At 34.3% G+C, this 20987-nt stretch overlaps 1 protein-coding gene across 22 annotated transcripts in view; it reads left to right on the forward strand.

Moving 5' to 3' along the window:
* Positions 1-20987, forward strand: part of Ptprd (protein tyrosine phosphatase receptor type D) — a 1026094-nt gene that overhangs the window by 890657 nt on the left and 114450 nt on the right. For 9 of the 22 annotated variants that reach the window (XM_074051871.1, XM_074051876.1, XM_074051885.1 and 6 more), the window contains 3 exons: positions 1383-1543; positions 7679-7693; positions 12187-12299. In XM_074051871.1, the coding sequence (XP_073907972.1) occupies positions 1383-1543; positions 7679-7693; positions 12187-12299 (289 nt within the window). The remainder of the gene's footprint in view (positions 1-1382; positions 1544-7678; positions 7694-12186; positions 12300-20987) is intronic. The other 13 variants (XM_074051880.1, XM_074051887.1, XM_074051884.1 and 10 more) reach the window with 4 other exon arrangements.

A 20987-nucleotide genomic window follows, 5' to 3' on the forward strand; every position in this document is an offset into this window, starting at 1 on the left:
AACTTAAGAATCTTGGCCCATCAAACACAGGCAGAGGCAATGAACTCAACAGGGCATGAGCAGCTAGAAGTGTTAGCAAAGAGCTCATTGAGTACATAATTAGGAAAGGCAGTGATGAGACTTTTTTTTAAAGTTTTGGTCAACTTCAACAAATCTGGAAAAGATATCTAGAAGGATAAGGATTGAATGAATTAAGACAATAATATTTGACAAATGAGATAATAGGACCAATGGTGGTGTTTAAGTAAGAAAAGATGAAGAACAAAGGGGAGGAGAAGCAGTGACTATGGATTAGTGTTTGTTGCAGTTGGAGAGTAAAGAAAGACCTTAATAGGGGACAGAGTCAAGAGAATACTTTTCTAAAATAAGCTAAAATAAGACAGAACAAAATAGAATATTATAGAAACAAAGTTCATAGACATTCAGTTCATTCCTTAACCAAGTAGCTTGTAATTTGGGGATGTATATTAAGCAACATCTGAGCTTATTAACTGTAATGAAACCAAATAGGAAATGGTAAATCCTTTTAAGTTCTAAGAATTCTATGTTTTAGAGGAATATATCTTCAGTTCTATACATCTTCCATCTATAACTTGAACATTGGAATTCTTTTTTGAAATTGTAGACTTAACCATCCATTGTTTGACCTAATAACACACAGTTGTAGAGAGTGCTGCCAAAATTTAACATTTGATTAAATGCAATTATTTCCTTGTGTAAATATTTACCTTTTAACTTTGATCTCTTGAAGTGATATAGACTGAGTATCTCATATCCAGAATACTTGTGACCAGGGTGTTCCAGTTTCAGAGATTTTTGGATTTTGGAATATTTGCACAGACTTTGCTGATTGAACATCCCTAATCTAAAAATCTGAAATCTGAAATGTTCTGCAATTATTCAAAGACTTCACAGCTTTTTAGATTTCAGATTTTTGAATTAGGGCTACTCAACCTATAATACCTTGAATCTGGAACTCTAATATTTCTCTTGATTTTCACAAAATAACTAACACATTGGTAAAATTTAAATGTTCATTGAACATTTTGTGACAGTTAATTATTGATTCTTTGTAATTCATAAATTTTTCAATATTCTGTATAGAGATCCAATGAAAAAGTACCTATGAAATAGTTTATAACATAAAAATTATTCATTCTGTAAAGAAACCGATAATTGCCAAATCTCTTTTCATTCTTTCTTTCTTAATTTGCTTTCTTGCTTTTTTCTTTTTTTTTCTTCCTTCCCTTCCTTTCCCCTGTATTTGACTAATATTGCTTCATTCACTTGTCATCACCTGGATATTTTATTCCTTCTAATGTTAAAATGCACTCAAGAAAATCATTATATTTTTAACTAAAATAGATTTTGCTTTTCCTCAGAAGATGTATGCAACCAGTCCCTATTCTGACCCTGTTGTATCGATGGATCTGGATCCACAGCCAATTACAGATGAAGAGGAAGGCTTGATCTGGGTTGTAGGTCCTGTCCTTGCAGTGGTCTTTATCATCTGCATTGTCATTGCTATTCTTCTCTATAAAAGGTAGGTTTGCTCAATATTTTCATTGCAACTTTGGGGGCTGCCTTATTTTTGAAGACATAATTGTTGCTCTTTGGTCATTATGTGGCTGATTTCAGAAGAAATACTTGATTGCAGCCCCAGTGGTTGTTGGAAAAATGTTTCCATTAGAGTTAGAACAAAATGTATAGCATAAGCTATTTAGAATCCTGTTCAGTATGTGATACAGAATTTGTTGTCCAGCATATACATAGCCTAGCTTATCCTCTATGCGGCTTTGTATAGATGAGCACTTCTCATGATATTTGAGATGTTAGTGCATTCTCAATTAGATCATTCCATGCAAGCTTTAATTTTATTGTTTTAGATGATTGAACACTATTACATTTTTCTACATTTAGAATTGTATTAGTTACTTTTCTGTAACTGTGACCAAACAACATAAGCAAAGAAAGATTTATTTGGCTCAAGTTTCATGTTTCAGTTCATCATAGCAGGGTGGGCATGGTAAAGCAGAGCAGTTCACAACATGGCAGGCAAGAAGCAGAGAGAAATGGAGGAAGAAGTAGATATAATATTCCCTCAAGGACTAGTTCCCCGTGATCTACTTCCTCCTGTTAGGTCCTGCCTTCTAAAGTTTTCACCTATTAAGGAACAACCTTTCAATAAATGAGCCTTTTTGGGGCAACACACATCTAAACCATAACAATGAATCCATTTCCTAAATCTAATTTGCACATGTGATGAAATATTTCCCTGTATCTATTTCTCAACATTTAGCAAAAGTACCTGAACTGAAGAATTAATGAAGAAAGAAAAAGAGATGGAGAATGAATTCTGTCTTAGCTTTCTTCCATCTCTTTATTCCAAATATTCACTGTTAAATTCTCACCTATGTCTAAGAAGGGGGGATAAGAAAGTACCATTTTCCAATTTAAAAAATATAACCTCAGTCCCTTTGTTCCTAAGTAGTAACCTGATTAGTGTCTGGCTATGATTAGGATAAAATAATCCATATCTATTCTGATCTTCCACTTTTTCAATTCTGCTCCTTCCTCCATTACATACGTATGAGCCAGAATTGTCCCCCTTAGGTCACTTGTAGTTTGTTGGGACTGAGGACATTTGCAGTTACTCCTCTCAATCCTTAGACTTCAAATTATAATTATAATAATATAAATTATTTAACAATATATAAAATAAAATTTGCATGTGATATGATTTTTAAACATTTATAAAAACTAAATTCTAAGTTACCTGCCTTAATATCAATTATTTCTTCTTTTAATAGAAATTTCATTTTCATAAATCTTTAGTCTGAGGTCCCATTTCTCTTTGTAGTGTGCCATGGTTTGGAATGCTGCTATTTTAAGATTATCTCTTCATTCTACTACAAAGTAGCTTCTCTCAATCTCTCTCCCTCTCTCTCTCTCTCTCTCTCTCTCCCTCTTCCTCCCTCCCTCCTCTTTTCCTATCATATTGTGCTTCAAAATCCAATGAAAATGTCTTCATTTTTATTCTTGCTTACACGTTTAATCTGATTATCTTATTTCTGTTAATTCTTTTTCTTACCCATATAGCTCCTTGTGAGACTTTATGTTAATTATTTCTACCCACATTCCCTGTTCTTCTTATGTTTTTAGAATAGGCTTTTCTTAAAATAACCTCTTATCTTGATTCTTAAAAAAATTCTTCAAAATACTTCTGTTTTGAAAAACTCTCTTACAGACTCTCTTCCATTTTATTGTAGCATGAAAGAGGGCTGATAAATAAAGGACAAATGAAAGAAGTTCAGAACCATAATCCATTAATTTGCCTGTCCTATTTTGGGGTTAGAAAGAATGAAAGAAATGTCCATTGTTATTTTTTATTATTGATCACTGCCATCATTCATTTACCCAGGCCATCAAATAGCTGAGAAAGCAGGTTACCAAAGGCAAGAATCTCCTTTTAGTTGATGATTTGAATCTTCCTATCCCAATCCATATCTTATTAGTGTGGATCTTACAGAGCCTGCTGTATCTTTTGACCTCTCTCCTGTGTAAGAGATAAGGGCAGGAAGGAAGAGCTAATCACATGTCCCCAAAATAAGCATGGATCCTGTTTGAGTCCAAGCAGAACCTGATGTTCTTTCCTGTTTGGGTGCTGGAGGTATTAACAGAAGAGAATGTAATCAAAAAGCCAAACTAGGATTCAAATTGTTTTCTTGGAATTGCCTGTTCACATGGTCATATCCAAGAGTCAGAACAGAAAATAAAGTGCATGTTGACAGATGTATCTTTAGACCATTTCATGTGACATTTCTTCATTACTAAAAATGGACAGAATGCATGCCTCATTTTTCAAGTTCTGTTTCATTAGACTGTAACTGTCTATTGTTACTCATACCACTTAACAGATATGTGTGTAATATTTGTGAATCGATTGTGTAAATGTGAAGAAATAGAGGACTATACCCCTGATAGTTTTAAAAGATTTGTAATTAAGTTTTCCTTGCTTCATCTGCATGTGCCTGAAAACAAAATCAACTCAGTTATAATTTTTCCTAATCCTGCTAAAAGAGGCATTGATTTAAAGATTTTTATGACTCTGTTAAAAAGTATTGCATTTTAATGTGTCCATATGTAAGCGTCATCTAATGCAATTGTTGGAAAATGCACACATCCTCGAATGCTAAATATATTTAGCTAACCATCTGAAGGCCCATGAAGCGTTTCTGAAATAGAAATGCTTGTTTCAGCAGTAAAGAACATTCCTGACTTGAAATTCAAGTAGACCCAACAATGTCCTTCTTGATTATCATCAGCCAGTTCAAGAGGAAAACTTCTGTACCCAATGAATAGTGTCTTTTATAGCTTGGATTCTGAACAAAGTTAATTATATAATAAACACTTCATTCCCTCTTTTTAGACACCTTTCAGTTTATACACAGGTCATTGATAATAACTTGGAATTGAAACTATCCTTATGACTACTGTAATCATTAAAATTTCACTTCCTATATGCAAGTAATCTTTTAAGATGAGAATGAGCATAAAATAATTCTAATTCACATTGATGTACCTATTTAAGAAAAAACACTTGTATCACAAATAGGTCAGTAACCACGGATGATTTGTTCATAAAGAAGTATATTTTACACAACTATGTGAGGAAACTTTGAGACTTTTTTTAATCCATTATATTAAAGTGTGGAAATAGCATATTCTTTTTTGTCTCTCTGTTAATTTAACTTTTTTATTCTAGTAAATTGTACACCTATAATACCTTGATAATCAATGATAAAAATAACAGTCAGTCATCTTAAGGGCCCTAAAGTGCATTCTGAAAATTAAAATATGTTTGGTAGCTTTTTAGTATCATAAATTTTCTTGGACTATGCTTTTTATAATTTTTTTACCACATATCTTGTATAAGCAATGACTTGAAAATGTAAATTCCAGAGATAGGATGGTAGCAAAACACAGGAGTAAGAATCAGGAGGCCTGCGTTGAAGTCTCAGATTTGTGGCTACATGGGGTAGAAAGTTATACCAACACTCTGAGCTTAGATCTCCTCATTTACAAACTAAGTAGGTAAACTAGACTGTTGAACTTTTTAGTAATAGTGCTCTATAACCTGAGAACATCAAAAAGCAGGTAATAAAACTAGTACTATATTATTTTTGACTGATATGTGTGTGTCTGTTAAATCTGTATCCAGCCTCCATAATCCTTCCCCACGAATTAAAACTCATTGTAATTGAAAGTTCTTAGCTATTCCTTGACACCGTACATCTTTCATATGTAATGCTTTTCAGTTATTAGTCCCAAAACTGCCCAAGAATTATCTATATAGAAAATGAATATTTAAAAATAATATTATGATGAATGAGAAATTTTTTATATACTGTAGAAAAAAATAAAAGGAAGTGTGGATTAGAAATAAGGCACACTTTAGGCAGAAATTACATCCTGGAATGATAATAGTCCACCCTGAATTGACATTGTAAAAGAGATTAATGCTTACAATGTAAAGGCCATGAAGTAGATATGGCTAAAATATAGACTTCTGCTTTTCCAGCTTTCCCCAGCTCTACCCTTGGCTTTGATTCCTTAGTTTCCTCTTTTTGTATCAACTCTACATATTTCCACGTTATCATCAGGTAACTCACTGCAGTCCAGAGTATTTTGAGATGTCAGCCTCATCATATACACAGTGCCACACCCAACTACACTGGGCAATGCTGATTCTCTGCATTCTAGTCTGAGAGCTGGCCCCTCCCTGGGCCTGGAATGACTGTCCTCTCACTGCCTTCTACCACTTCTGGTCTGGATCGCTCTAACTCATCCTTTAGAAGTGAGCTAAGATGCTGCCTACTAAATCTTTGCACTGCGGGCACCTCCTCCCCTCTTCTCTTCCTCACTAGTTCAGGCTGCCTTGGGATCCCCTTTTCTATGCCCTCAATGCACTTTCACCTTATCTGTGACAGAACCTATTACATTTCTGTCACATTTTTGCCCATTTTCTTGACTCTTTGCTGTGACCAAACTGTAAGTCATGACTCTTATTTCTCATTAGACCCCTTGTGCCTAGTAGAGGTGGCCCAGAGTTATACTAAATAGATGATTTTTTACACATCAAATAATGTTAAACTCAGTTTGCTGCATTTGTTCATTCCATCACTCAATATCACCTTCATCTTAGCCAGCAAGAGCTATAATAAAACTCTTGGCCTATAATTTAAATTTAGCAGTTCTGAAAGCCTTTAAATTTAGATATTTGTATCAAATATGTACCCCTGTATGTGCTGAAGCTGACATTTCTGTAGAAAAGGAAATTATTTGTGTGTTAACTATACATGTATTCATGTGAATAGTCAAGCAGTCATTTAATACATAAAACTGGTAATTCACTGATTGTTTCTCTTCCATTCAGAGGAAGATATTTCCTGATACTTGATTCTTGGATAAAGTCATTCATTTAAAAAATGAGTAAATTAGAAACATATATGTAGGATTTTTTAACATAGGTAAATCACTTTAAAATTAAGACTAAAAGGAATTAACTAGTAAGTTTGACATCATTTGAATAATTCACTCTTTATGTGTGTGTTTGTACAATTTAAATGTGGATTTTCTTTCTCTTTCTTTCTTTTTTTTTTTTTTTGAGAGATGGATGGTATTATTTCATAGTGCCAGACATTTCACATGGGTATATATTCAATTGGCATTAAGGACTTTTATTTTTTGCTATTGGGAACTCACTAAATACTTAGCAATTTTCCTTAAAGGGAAGATTGTTTAGATGAATTCTTCTCAGAAAAAGGCTTTAGTCTCTACAAAAAATATTACAATTATTTAAACAATCAGCTTATTATCACAGGTGAAATTACCTGTGAACATGAGGTAGATGTGTTAACAAGCAGCAGCACTGTGACAAGGAAAATACCTGTCTTTTCAATGTCTGGTAATAAAATGCTTCTCTGGATTAATCCAGCTATATAGATAGGTCATGTGCTGTAGATTTATAATTATGAGTATTATATTTTCCAAAACTGGAAATGTATTTAATCCTCTATTGGAAAAAAAGATTTATGATTGCCTTACTTGTCAAGAGGTGTTTGAAGAAATCATTTCTGCCACTTTATTTCATTGTGGAGTATTATTCAATTGTGCAAAAATTTTGTGCAGTTCAATGCAATTTGCAGATATTTCATATCATTAAATGAATAACATGCCTCTTAACTGAAGACATTTTACTTTAAATAAATGAATTTCTCTTATGAAATGCTGCTGTATTTTTATTAAGTACATTAGTAGTTTTCTCATGGCATGTTTTGTAAAAATCAAGTTATATCTCTTATCATCAAACACCTCCTGGGATGTAATTAATTGAAGCAATATTTTGCAGGTGATGGATAAAAGTGAATATAATATTAACACATATACCCATACCCATTCTTCATTCAGCATAATAACCTCAAGTCCTCCCATTTGCTTCATGATTGGAGACCTTTAAGTATTTTTAATATGCTGTCATTTTCTAGTGTGTGTCAGTTATCTGTCCTTGCTTGTGAGCACGATTTTTTTTAAATCTTGGTTGTCATGGTTACTCTTGTTACCATTGCCAACTAACATTTAGCCTTTCTTTTTCCCTTTTTGCTGCATTAAAATGGAGCAGTAAACCTGACAGGTGAGGAATAGAGAACAAACCCCTTCAATGCTCATAAGAAAAAACTTACATATTGATAGACTTTGGAGATTTTGAAGAGGTGATGGTGGGGGCTGGATGTAAATTATATGACCTGGCAACTGGAAGATGGACAAAGCCTCCTTGTAGACTATAATTTTGCTATTAAAATGATTCCAAGGAAAACAAATATTTTGTCTATATGAGAAGAAAAGAACATACTATATTTAACTATAACCAATATTGGAAGGTAGTAAAACCAGTCCCTGAGTTTTGTTTGTGGTCAAGGTTAAATGAGTATTTGTACGTGTTAATGTGTCTGCAGAGCAGAAATGTGAGGTGTCACATGCTGTTTTGTTTTGTTTTGTGTGTTTTTACCAAAAATCATTTTGGAAGTTTGATCACAGACCACCTCTTGATACAGTAATCCTAGTTCATACTTTACAAAGATTAATGGCAGTGCCTTAGTGAAAACTCTTACCTATTTCAAAATTATTTTCCATGTCTTCAAGCTCTGAATAACAGTAGCAATAATAATAATAGGCAAAATGTACTATATGATTATTGGATGTTTACTCCAAACTGCTTTCTAGCTTACACACACACTCATACACACAATTCCTGATTAAAATATAAATTCCTGATTAAAATTAAAATTAAACTAAGAAAGGATCTCAGCGATCACCTGCCTGGAAGATCATGAGTTTCAGCCATGCTGGACTACATAGTGAGACCCTGTCTCAAAAGAAAAGAGAGAGGCGGGGGTGTGGGGGGGGGATCACCATCACCTGCTTTCCTCCCAGTATTGTGTTCTTAGTGAATGGCCCTGGGTAGCTATGGTGGCATCAACATCCCCTGGGAACGTGACAGAAATACAAAACTTTGGGCCCCATCTGAGTTCTACTAAATAAGAAACTTTAGGGATAGGCCCAGCACCTGTAATTTTTAAAGCCTTTCCTTGAGTATCTCGCAGAGACTCATGTTTCAGACAGCTGCTGCATTGTGTTCTCACATCACTTTATGTTGCCCAGCAAGCCCCACGTTCAGTGACAGGAATTCTTCCACTGTGAGGGTGTCTTCTTTTGTGCACATTGCTAGCTGCCATTAATTCAACAAAAAAATACATGCAAAATCATTTGTTTCAGTCAAAACACATACAGTTTGAACCCTGTGTAGTGCACGCAAGCTTTAACTTTCATTGTAACTCTGTCAACATTTTATAACTTAGTCACTGCCTTCTCGTTCTAAGTGAGTTGATCCACAGAGTACATACTACCTTCTAATCCTCTAGTTTAAAGTGAAGACACTCAGTAGGTTTATAGTTGACACATACTCAGTAGTGGCATTACCAGACTTGAGAGTACATTCTTAGTGATAACAGAACTGTGAAATGCTTGAACCAATTTCTTCAATTGATAATAGTAGAGATTTCAAATTAGCAATTTCTTTCAAAAGCCTGTTCCCACATGTCCAAATATCTTTATTCCGAGTCCATAAACGTGATCTTCCACACAAACTACCTTCGTTCCTGTGTCCATCCTAAATGAGAGCCAGGTGAAAGCAAAAGTAAAACACCCCTTTGACCATCAAGGAATATTTATCTCGCACACTACCCACATTTTAAATAAGTTTAAAATATCTTTTATTGTATGCAGCCTCACAGATCTGAAATGTCACGTGATCTTCCATTTCCTTTTTAATACATAATTTCTCTACATTATAGACACCTGTCACTAAAAAGTAATCTTGCACTAGGGTTTTAAAATCTTAATTTAAAAAACGTAATAGTAAGGCAAAATTCAGATCTTTTTGCATTCTTCTAACTGAAATTCTTTGCATTTTTTAGTTGAATTGAAAATAAAAATGACCTAAGGCTTTTTTTTAATGAAAAATTACAATTTATGTTGGTGTTGTGCCTAATTACGCTATTATATGCCTTTCAAATATTTTATGACAGTACATTCAAATTTTAAAAGCTCTTTATCATTATTTCTAAGGATGACCAACACATCCTCTTCTAAATCTTTTTTAGAAACTGTTTCTGTGTTAGAAAATAGAAAAAATATTCTTGGTACATAAGTTTCTAAAAACCATGTGATAACAGTGTGGGAAATTATCCATGTTATCCATCAAAACAAAATTAAGCCAAATATATACAGTTAGTTTTCCTGGCTGGCTAGGATTTGGGAAGTCTGAGATCTTGGCAGTCATTTCATTTAAACAGATACAGCAAGAAAGAAATTAGTTATTAAATGTCAGGCACCCCTGCCAGTTCATTACAAGTATGAATTGTAAGTGATTTTAATACCATACCCTGGATTTTCTGAGACTCATATCTTGACAACAAGACATGATTTCCAACTTCCTGTTATAAGAGAAATGGGCTAAATTTCTTTAGAGGAGAGTATTCTTTTCCACCCTTCCATCTCAATGTCACTCAGATTGGCCTTTGAGAAAAAGAAGATAAGGAAGTTGTTTCACAGTACCAGCAAGAGCAAAGTAGTTTCCTTGCCCAGATATCTCTAATTCTGTTTCCATAATCTTGCAAAAATGACAGTAGAGCCATTTTGGAAAGGGAAAAAAAAAATCCAGGTTTTAGTCATTGAGTCTGTCATACCAGTAAAGAAATGTACCTGTGTCAGCTTAGGTAAAAAGACCAAAGCCTGAGAAGAGGCCCTGGCATTATTTGAAGTGAGAAGACCAACTGTTGGTTTTATATGAGAGAAACTGGCTAGCTGTAGTCAGTGACATTTCATTAACCTATTCCAATTCTGCATGTTTGCAGGTAAAGTAAACCTCTCAGTATTATGAGCCAAATACCCATAGCACAAATGCAGCAAAATTTACTACTTTGAGACTGGACATCACTGTTTTTCTTTTACATTATTCTTCTGAGCTCCAATCTCTCTACCTTCTCATCTCTTTCTCACCTATCCTCCATCTCTTCTTTTCTTTCCTTTTCATTTTCCACTCCATATGACTGAAGCTGCTAGTACCTTTGGCACATTTCAGAATCACTGCTTGACCCAGATTGGCAACGTGGCTGGGCAGTACATTCTGTCCTGAGGCTTGTACTGGACACCTTTAGATACAAAAAGAAATCCTGACACAGGTTAATGCAAAGTACTTACAAAACACTGTGGCTAATAGGACTTACCCAAGAAAATTCATTTCATAGAGTATGTTTTGCCAAAGGCATTGCATTTGAGCAAATCAAGTCCACATCCCCTTTGCATCAATCTTCCCTTCTTCCCTTGGTTGGTCTTATTTTATACAGATGAGAAGAGATGTAAAGAAGGACTATTTAATATTAGCCCTCTGACTAACCATAGAATGAATTGCTTGGCATTGAATGAGATTCCATGGCCAAAATAACACTAATGAGTTATACCACAGTCATATGGAAAAGAAAACAGAAAGAACCTAAATACTTTGCAGGACCCCTTCCTAAAATAAGGATGCTTTTGCTTTGAGTGAGGGTGAGGTGCTACAATTGAAACTCCATCACAGAACTACTGGGATCAATATTTGGAAAAAAGCACATCTGAAAGAGGCTTTCCTTTGTTAAGTGAACATTTAATCTCATTTAGTCTGGGACGAAATAGTTATTTGGGTTTGAAAGAAAATAAATCTTATGAACAAATCCAGTATTTCTTATAAGTTCATTAAAATTACATTATGATATCTAAAACAAGTGTATATGATAAAGCCAGTAGATAGCTTTATCTACTGTATTGTATAAAGAATTGTATTTATCACAAGGCCCCTTTAGTGGCACCTTAAATAGTCATCAGGAGAGTTAGACTACCCATGAGATGACATTTCTTTTTCTCTCATTTTTCTGAGGTTGACTTTCATTAACAAAATATTAATCACAATAAGCTGAACACACCCATAAATAGCCAACACTGTCTTTTTTTCTTCCAGTTTAAAAGAGTCCCAATTCTCCTCCTAAGATAGTCAGATAATTTAATAATTTTGAAATGCATTTACTGTACTTAGCTGCCTCTTGAGAAAATTCAATGTTTCTCTACTTTGTGACCACCCATTATATATGTTTAAAAAGAGGAACAGAAGACAGATTGAGCTGATCAGCTTGAAGCGGGTAGTTTCTTTATGGTAACAACAATGTTAGCATTGATTACTAGGGCACACTATTCCATTTCTCATAAATAGAACTAGTAGATAAGAGAGAATTGCTGAACAAGGTTATGAGTATATCTTACAAATACCCCCAAAAACCTAAAGGCATAGGCACAGAATTATTTAATCCTAGAGCTGAAGGAGGACTTTGAGATCATCCACTTAAATAAAAATTTTAGACCTGGAGAGTCACTTTAGGCCAACAGAGGAAAAGCACCCTGAACAATGCCACACAGCCAGCTGGTTAAAAAGCTTTAAAACTGAAAACTTGAGGGTGGAAGGTGGTATGACTCTTTCCTTTTTTATTTTTCTAAATCTATTTAAATTCTTAAATTTTAATTTTCTCCCTATAGGAAGAGGGCAGAGTCCGAGTCTAGAAAGAGCAGCATACCGAACAGTAAGGAGATCCCCTCACACCATCCAACAGACCCAGTAGAACTGAGGCGCCTTAACTTTCAAACACCAGGTAAGAGGCACCACCCATGTTGACCCTAATATAGTCTTCATGGAAATTCCTTAGCCTAAATGATATTGTCTTGATAGATAAATATGTCACTTTGCTTTGAGCCATTTTCTTCATCCTGGTCTTTCATTTTAATATTGTTGAGATTCGCCCAAGCATAAGTCTGAAAGGAAATTACATTCTTTGTGCAAATCTGAAGTGGGGTGGAGAACAGAAAGAAATGTAATTCTTCAGATTTTCAAAGAGCAATTGTTTTTATAAGAATATCCTCCATTATATATACTTAACACAGTTTATTATTTTCAATGACATCAATATGGAAAGATTTCAGTTTCTCATCTAATAGAGTGAATGCATGAATAAACAGATGAATGTATACATCAATCATGTCATTGGGAAAGGATAGGTTTGTTCTATATTTTCCTGTTTGTTTATGGTACTCTGAAAGAGAGAAAAACAGAAAAGGCAAGAGAAAGGGAGAATGGGAAAGAGAAAGGGAGAACGGGAAGGAGGGAGGAAAGAAGAAAGGGAGGGAAGGAGGAAAAGAGGCAAAATCTTGTTATCTTAAATATTACATATACTAAATCTTAATGACCAGTTCACATTTCACATTTTTTACTGGGGAGAAATTTCTTGCTGGGAGACTTATGAAGGGACTAAGATATGAAAAATATGATTTTTCTGAAAGTAAAGAACATTAAGTGCTTCAACAGAGGAAAAATGCAATGCCTGGTGAGTGGCATTTTGTATATTTTTAATTCAAACATAGATCTTCTTTGCTTTTTTTTGACCAAAGTTTGTTTATACCAAGGGAAAAGCAAATAACAAATGATAGATGGAACTAAAAATATAAGGCTGTCTGGCTCTGCCTTGATACCTTACAATCAACAAGATAACAAGCTGTTCTAAGAAGCCTTTTGTATTAAAATTTAATTGTAGAATTTTTTGATAAATGTCTTTTGTGTCCAGTGAGTGTTTTAACTCCCAGTATGATGCACTGTAGGTTTATTAAACTATATATTTTTAGTGAATTGCTTTGAACTGCGAAAATACATGATTTATTGTGTCTAGCTTATTTTCTCTTTTGACATATAGGTGTATTGCATTGACTACTATTTCTTTCAATTTCTTCAATTGAAAGAAATGTTCAACATTTTCAAAGTGGCTGTACAATCATCCTAAATTTGGGTTTTTGTACATTTCCAATTTCAATGGGGTTAAACTTTTTAACACTTACTTTAGAAGATAAAACATGCTTCATAAGCATAAAAGGTGAAAGAAATGTTGATAAAGCCAAAAGTCTCCCATTCGTTTGTTAAAGGGCTGATAAATATACACTATAAACATGTTGCTTTATGGTTGAACAAACTTGAGTCATCCTCCAGGGTGTCTCCTGGATGCTCCCTGTTGAGTCACTCTCTTAGTCTTCCTCTAAGACAACTTGATATGAAATAAACTATGATAGTAAATCTTGCTTCGCCACATTTTAAGACAGGAGTGTACTGACCACTTCAGGATACTGGCAACTTCTTACTAATAAGCCCAGGAATCTGTGTACTTGTGTTGACTCACTCCAAGTACAGAGAACCTAAAAACCAAAGAAATTATGTGTAAAGTGATTCCTGACAAAATTTTCACCATCCCCATTAATACATTGTGAAACAAAGTGATAATCAAGGTTGGTTCCAGCACAGGTAGAAGCATAGTATAGGGCTGAATGGGAAGGCAAATATAGCCTCAAAAGAAGAGAACCAATGGCAGTGTTACCCTCACCTCCACTGATACCAACAGTGAATGCTTCCAGGCAGAAAAGCAAAGCATGCATGGAAACTGGCATAAATGCAAACATGAATGAGACCTGTGTAAAGAGATTGCTAACAGGATACAAGTGACATAAGCAAGTGACCAGGAATGTTTTTTTTCAAGAGACGTATGTCTTCAAGTGCTTTTGGGGGCAATTTTTCAAATATGAGAAACTCAATAATTTTCATAGAAATTTATTCACATACTGTATGTGGGAATATTATAGAGAGAGCATGTTAAATTCAAATAAGCCACTGAATGTGAGAATGAATGTTTCAGTTGAAGTAGCGTCACTGTATCACTAATATCTTTACAAAATTAAAATGGGATAGAAGTATATAAGAAAGTATCATTTAACTAAGGTTGCACTTATCACCAAATGGACAATGGAATAAAGAGGGCAAAAATGAATGAAGAAGGAGATGTAGTAGAGGAAGAAAATAGAAAAGGAGAAATTGTTCTAAGACCCTAGCACAGTTGCTTACTCAGGAAACATTGTGTTGTGACCTTCAGCTCTGTCGAGCAGTCCACTCAGGTTTGATTTGTTGATATAGTCTTCCTCTTGAGCTCTATGATGTGACCTACTGTATGGAAAATTTGACCAGTTTACAATGGAAACAGACCCTGAAATTCATAGAGATGTGAATGTAAGCCTCACCCAGTATGGATTCGAGCCAGTGGCTGTGAATTGCCTTAATTATTTGCAGATAGGATGAGAACAGAAGGTGGGATTGTTAACCAAGTACGCTTTTTGTGCTTTTTCCTCTCCTCTTATTCACCAAAAAAACCAAGGGTTTTCCTGGTTAATGAAATAAAGTGATCCTTTATTAGGTGTTAGTAGCAGGTACTATGATTATACTTAATTTTTGGATTGTAAATTCTTTATATTTCATGTGTGGAATATGCTTTTATTTGCATGATACTTATGAATGGTGATTACTTATCCCCATCCATTATAATATTTGAGATTATTTATTAATGATACGTGTAAGTAGGGCACTAATAGTTCATCTCTTCACTTCAGAAAAATGACTTTCAAGGAAACACAGAAACATGTAATTTACATACCCAGTGCCTAACACAGAATTTGCTCATGAAAGCAAATTGATTTCTACTTCTGATAGGTCTGTTGTGAATGATAAAATGACAAACATACATTGCCATTTGAAATTCAGTTAGCCATTCAGAAGGTAAAGGAAGCACGTTGTTTAATTCACTGTTTCTATAAACTCTACTTTTCTAAAATATATATAAACTCTTGTGAATGAAAGATTCACTTACATTTTATTTATCTTGTGAGAGTATAGATTTAAAGAGTTAGATCTTTTTTCTTAATTTTACCCCAAATTCCAATTGTCACATGGCAGCACTCTTTTTGTTTTTCTTCTCTTTTCTTACTTTCTTTTGTGGTAGGGTTCAAATTCAAGAACTTGCACATGCTTGGCACGTGCTTTACCACTAGCTACATCCTCAGCCTCACTACCCTCCCGCCGTCCAGATGCACAACATGACAGCATTCTGACAATTTAACAGTTCCGTAAACTCACGTTAGTCAGGAACAAATCAGAATTCTGTCTACTGTTGGACAGCTAAAGCACAAAGATAGGCCTATTTACATCATTCATTCAATCAGTTTATAAATTAGTTCATTTACAGGATCAGTCAGAACTGGTATAGAAGGCAACTGAAGAGGGATTTTTAGTATCACCAACTTGACAAAATTAAAATGGAAGGCTAATTGTATAGATAGGTATCAATGTGTTAAGGTTAGGCTTATCACCTCAATAATGGAATAAATTAGACAAATGAATAATATAGAGAAGGTATATTTATTCCATCAATTTTATGTTTCTTAACATATTTAACATAAAAAGGAAAAGATTTTATACCACTGTTCTAATTTTATCCTCCAGAAATATCTATACCACATACAACTTCATGCATTTTCTTCCAAGCTTACTAATTTCTGTATATGTTTCCTTAAATGGTAAAATGCATAGTAACTAGATAGATAGGCAAATATTCACACAATTTGCGGTTTTAACTTTTAAGTATAAAATAGACCTTTTCCAAGTGAGTGTATTAGATTTTTATCTTCATTTTACAGCTGATGGTGTTCATAATATTCTGTTGTTAGATTTCAAAATATATTGACTCAATCCCATTAATGGAAGCTATTTCCCATGTCTTGCTGTTGTAAATGATACCATAAGAAGCAGTATCAAGCCCAGAGTTTTTCATACCATTGTTGCTATTTCTATATGTTAACCACCTAAGAAATGTGACAGCAGGTTACTAGGGTGGTACACTTACTGTTTAGTTAGAGACTGCCAATTACAAAGTTTTTGAAATACTGCAAAAATCCTTTACTGACAGCTTAACCTCTTTGACCCATGGCTTCTAGAGTGGGACAAAATGACTAAAATAGTATAATAATGTCAAAAGATTGTGATATGTAAGAAAGCCAAAGGAATTGCAGATATGTGGTCATATTTCTACTTGTTCCCATAAAACAAATTTAAAAGTTCAGCATTTCATGATGGAGGGCATGAGTTCATGTAGGATGAATTCATATAAGAACTTCTGCAAATGCCACCACGTACCTCCAGCACAACAATAAAAATTTTTTTAAAAAATAAAGTTCAGCATTTCAGAGAAATATGCTTTCTTTTCAATACAAATAACGGTTCTGGGCGGGGGGGTGGGTAACTGGTAGCATCAGAGGGGTGCCAGCCACTGCCTTTCTCTGTGCCTGTGTGTGCAACCTTACAGTATCTCTTGCCCTGCTCACACCCTCCCTCCAAATGCCTCCATATAACAACAAAACCAGCATATGTGCTTGAATTTTTTTGAAAAGAAATTTAAGAATTGATGATGAGACGTCATAACATAAAGGCCTCGTTTTCATTCTGTGGATGACCTTAATATGTTTTGCCCCAAAGCATACATGGATGGTAGGTGATTGATGGGCTGTGAAAAACAAAAACAAACTCATAAAAAGTTAACATATCAGAAATTGTGGTATCAGCAGCAGAAGTGCCTGCACAGCAGCCAAACAGGCTTTGAAAGCTCTTGAGGCACCGCCTATGTTCCATCGATACTGTTAATTGGATCTGTGCTAACAAGGTCCATTTTTTATAAGTATTTTCTTCATGCTTTACTTTATTCTATGGGAAATATCAGTACTCAACCTACGTGAAGAATACAGGCGATGTTCTTTGTGCTTTATACTACAGAAACCCTAATCAATTTAATCAAAATGGTAAATTTTAGATAGAAAGAAACAGTTTGTTCAAATTCTGCATTTTGAGAAATCTTACATGAAATTTTTAATTCTACAATTCAGTGCTTACCTGAGAAAGCACTTTTTAGAGACTATTTCACTTAATTATGGTCAAAATCATAGATTAAGTGAAAGTGTCATTATTGTTTTACTATGAAGCAATTGTCCCTTATAACTCAATGTTCTTTTATCTCTGATTTATCATAAGTTTGTGAACAAATTGTAAACAGGGCAGAGTATTTGTAATTTTGTTCAGGGTATTTTAAGGGATGTTAATAAATCTTTAATGAATTAATTTTTCTTTCTATGAATGTTAAGTAAAGCACACTTTTGACAAGACTGTAGTCATTGATTTGGTGAACAGATTAGATTCTTTTTGGTCTGTGACCACAAACTGCTCCTTAGTGTTTATCAGAATTTGTTGGAAAAGGACACCACAAAGAGCATATTATGTAGACATTACAAGTACACATATAGTGAGAGAAAAAACCACCTACATGTACCACCATTATGTGATCTCAAAGCTGTATTTAGCAAAAATTTTATAAAGTGTCTAGTGGAACTTAATGCAAGGTTTAAAATGTACTGAAGTAATCAAGTATGCTGGCAGAGCGACTCTGGTAAGGACCTGAGTTCAAACCCCAGTGCCGCCAAAATGACAACAGAAAACTGAATCCATAAAATAATCAAATACCAGTTGAGTATCTTTTATCCAAAATACTTAGGACCAGAAGTGTTTTGTACTTTTTAGATTTTGGAGCATTTGAATATACGTGCTAAGATATCTTGGGAATGGGACCAAAGCCTAAATATAAAATTTATTTACGTTTCACATACACCATAATGTGTATTGCTTATAGATAATTTTGTATATTAATTTACTGTGCTTATATTTTTGGTGTTACCCATCACATAAAGTCAGTTGTAGAATTTTCTATTGCTATCGTCACAGTGACATGAAAATTTCAGCTATTGGACCATTTTAAATTTTAGATTTGTGGATTTGGAATGCCCTACCTATGCTTGGTAAGCATTTCACTATGGATAATAAAGTTATTTGAAGCATACTTTAAATGACTTAGTAAAAGAGAGCAGAACATTTTAAAAGCAAAATTATCAGAAATTAGTTTTATTAATCCTCTGCTAACTCACACTACAATTTTTAACATTAGAATTTATACCTTCAGTTTATGTTTTCATGGGAACTTATGTTTTCACTAGAAGTATTGGAAAATACAGATGTGTGTAGGAGAGTCCTTTACCTGTCTGTCACCATAGAAACATGCACTCTAAATGAGCTTGTTACATTACACAATTTCTTAAGCTAAGAATAGTGTATGTGATCTCTGTGTTACTGCACAGAGCACCCTCACGGTCTTACAAGCCCAGCTTTATTTACATATTTCCAGTCTTCCAAGAGTGTTAAATGATTTGAGAGACAATAGGCATAGTAAAAAGTGCCCTAAGCAAGAAGCGACAAGATCTGGGATCTCATTTCCCGTGTTTCCATACTATGCTTATAGTGATGACTTTAGTCAAGTGCTTTAACTTTTCTGATCTTCATTTTCCTTACTGGGAAAGTTAATGTGGGGAAGAGTGTAAGAGGAAGTAAAGCTAGACAAATCCACAGAGGATGACTCATGCAAGAAGTACCCATTTTTATAACCTTAGCATAAAGCGTGGTATCTCTCATGTTGCTTTGTAGATATAAGCATGCAGTATGTCTGAGAAGTCTTTGTCTTTAATTCACACATATACAAATGAAAGATTTAGTTCTTTTAAACAGCAGTCACAACATAGTTGCCAAATGTAGAGTACAGAAGTCTTATCCTTGCTGTTCACTTGGTTTCAGTAAAATTTTGAATCAATATTGAAAACTGAGGAGTTATAAGAATCTGAATTTTTAGTTATTGAAACCTGAGGCGTCTGATCCAATTGGTCCTGCATTTCCACTTGGTAGAGCAAGCATACTGGGACTGAGTAGCTTCCCTAGATGTCCCTCACATCTCCACCAGTCCTAAAGATGATGCTGACATTGGGACTGAGCATTGTCATTTACCCATGTTTATTGTTACTTTTCACATAATAGAGAAAGACTCTTACTAAGCTTCTGTAGAAGGCAGGGGAACAAAAAAATGACCCTAGAATTCTGTTTCTTGCAGGAAAATGAAAGTGAAAGTCATTACTGTACAATACCTATACCTCTATGGTTATTTATCTTAACAGCCTGGCCCCTTCAGCCATCAGAGACTGGCCCTGGTTTAGAGATCATAGCTACCATTCTAGAAACGTGACAGTAGCAAGATACTATATGCTTTCAGCCTATTGACATTTTTGTTACTTCCTATCTGGACTGAACATACACAAGTCATTTAACTTTTCTGAACTTCCTAATCCTCTTGCATAGAATGAAAGCACTGTATAAAATGAAAACACTCACATAAGTTATCCCTAGTGTACTTTTTTGCTATAATACCATGATTTTGAAGTTTTACTTCTTAATAAGGAACTTACCATGATGTTATCACAAGTATGTTACCCTGTTAATAGTAGCCATCATGGTTTTTTTTCAACATAAGGCAGATTTCAGTGGCTGTACCTGTCATTTCTCATGTTGACACTGTATACTGTGGATATCATAGCTCCAGTATGAAAACTGTGCTCAGATTCAATGTGTGCCTTTAAAATGCATTTGCGTTGGGCATTTGTAGCTTTGAGTTGATGAGGTCATGACACTAGCAAGTCCTCATCAGTTCTTAGTTGTGCTTCAGGTTCTTTCCTGCTATGAATAGCTAAAAAAGACTAACGTGTCCTAATGGGAAGTCACAGGGAAATCAAGGATATATCAGGAGGAAGTTCTTCTCATTCTTATAAATCCTGATATGTTTTTTAATAGAAAAAAGTAATAAATGGTGTTACAGACCTCCCTTTACCCCCAATATTAATTTCTATAGGACCAAGAGCCACTGGTAGGAAACTTTTAAAATATCCATGTCTTGCTTCTACATCTAGAGCTTCTGAACTAACCGGTCTGGTGCACAGCCTGTAAAAAAAAATTTTAAAGCACTTAAGATTCATATGTGAAAGTACTGTTTCTAAAAAAGAAAAAAAGCCATCTTTTGGTTTCTAGACTGTGGACAATGTCCACATTGCCATACAAAATATTGAAAAGAGCAACTTAGTATTTTTAGTTTTCGTAGTGTCTGCTTTTTCATCAGAATATGATGAACTTGATTATAACATGTACATTTTTTTCAACATTAAACAATGGAAAAATTTATGGGAAATTATTTTAAAGTAAATTCTTAATGGTTGTTTTCTGATATGAGCTGAGGAACTTCATGTTAGAATAGTTTTATCTCATGTTAATTATTTAGCATAATTTTTATGTTTTCATTCAGTTTTTACAAGTATGTAATGTGACATCTAACCTACTGTGTATACTTTTTGACTAATTGTAGAACATGTTATTAATGCAGATGATTCAAAGGCATAATTCTGTTTTTTGAAAAGTGCTCTCTACCCCTCAAAAAAAATTGTGATAACTTTTAGAACCCTTACATATGAACCACACCCAAAAGACCCCCTTCTATTCAGATATCCTT

The sequence above is a fragment of the Castor canadensis genome, chromosome 13, assembly GCF_047511655.1.
Source record: "Castor canadensis chromosome 13, mCasCan1.hap1v2, whole genome shotgun sequence".
NCBI lineage: Eukaryota > Metazoa > Chordata > Mammalia > Rodentia > Castoridae > Castor > Castor canadensis.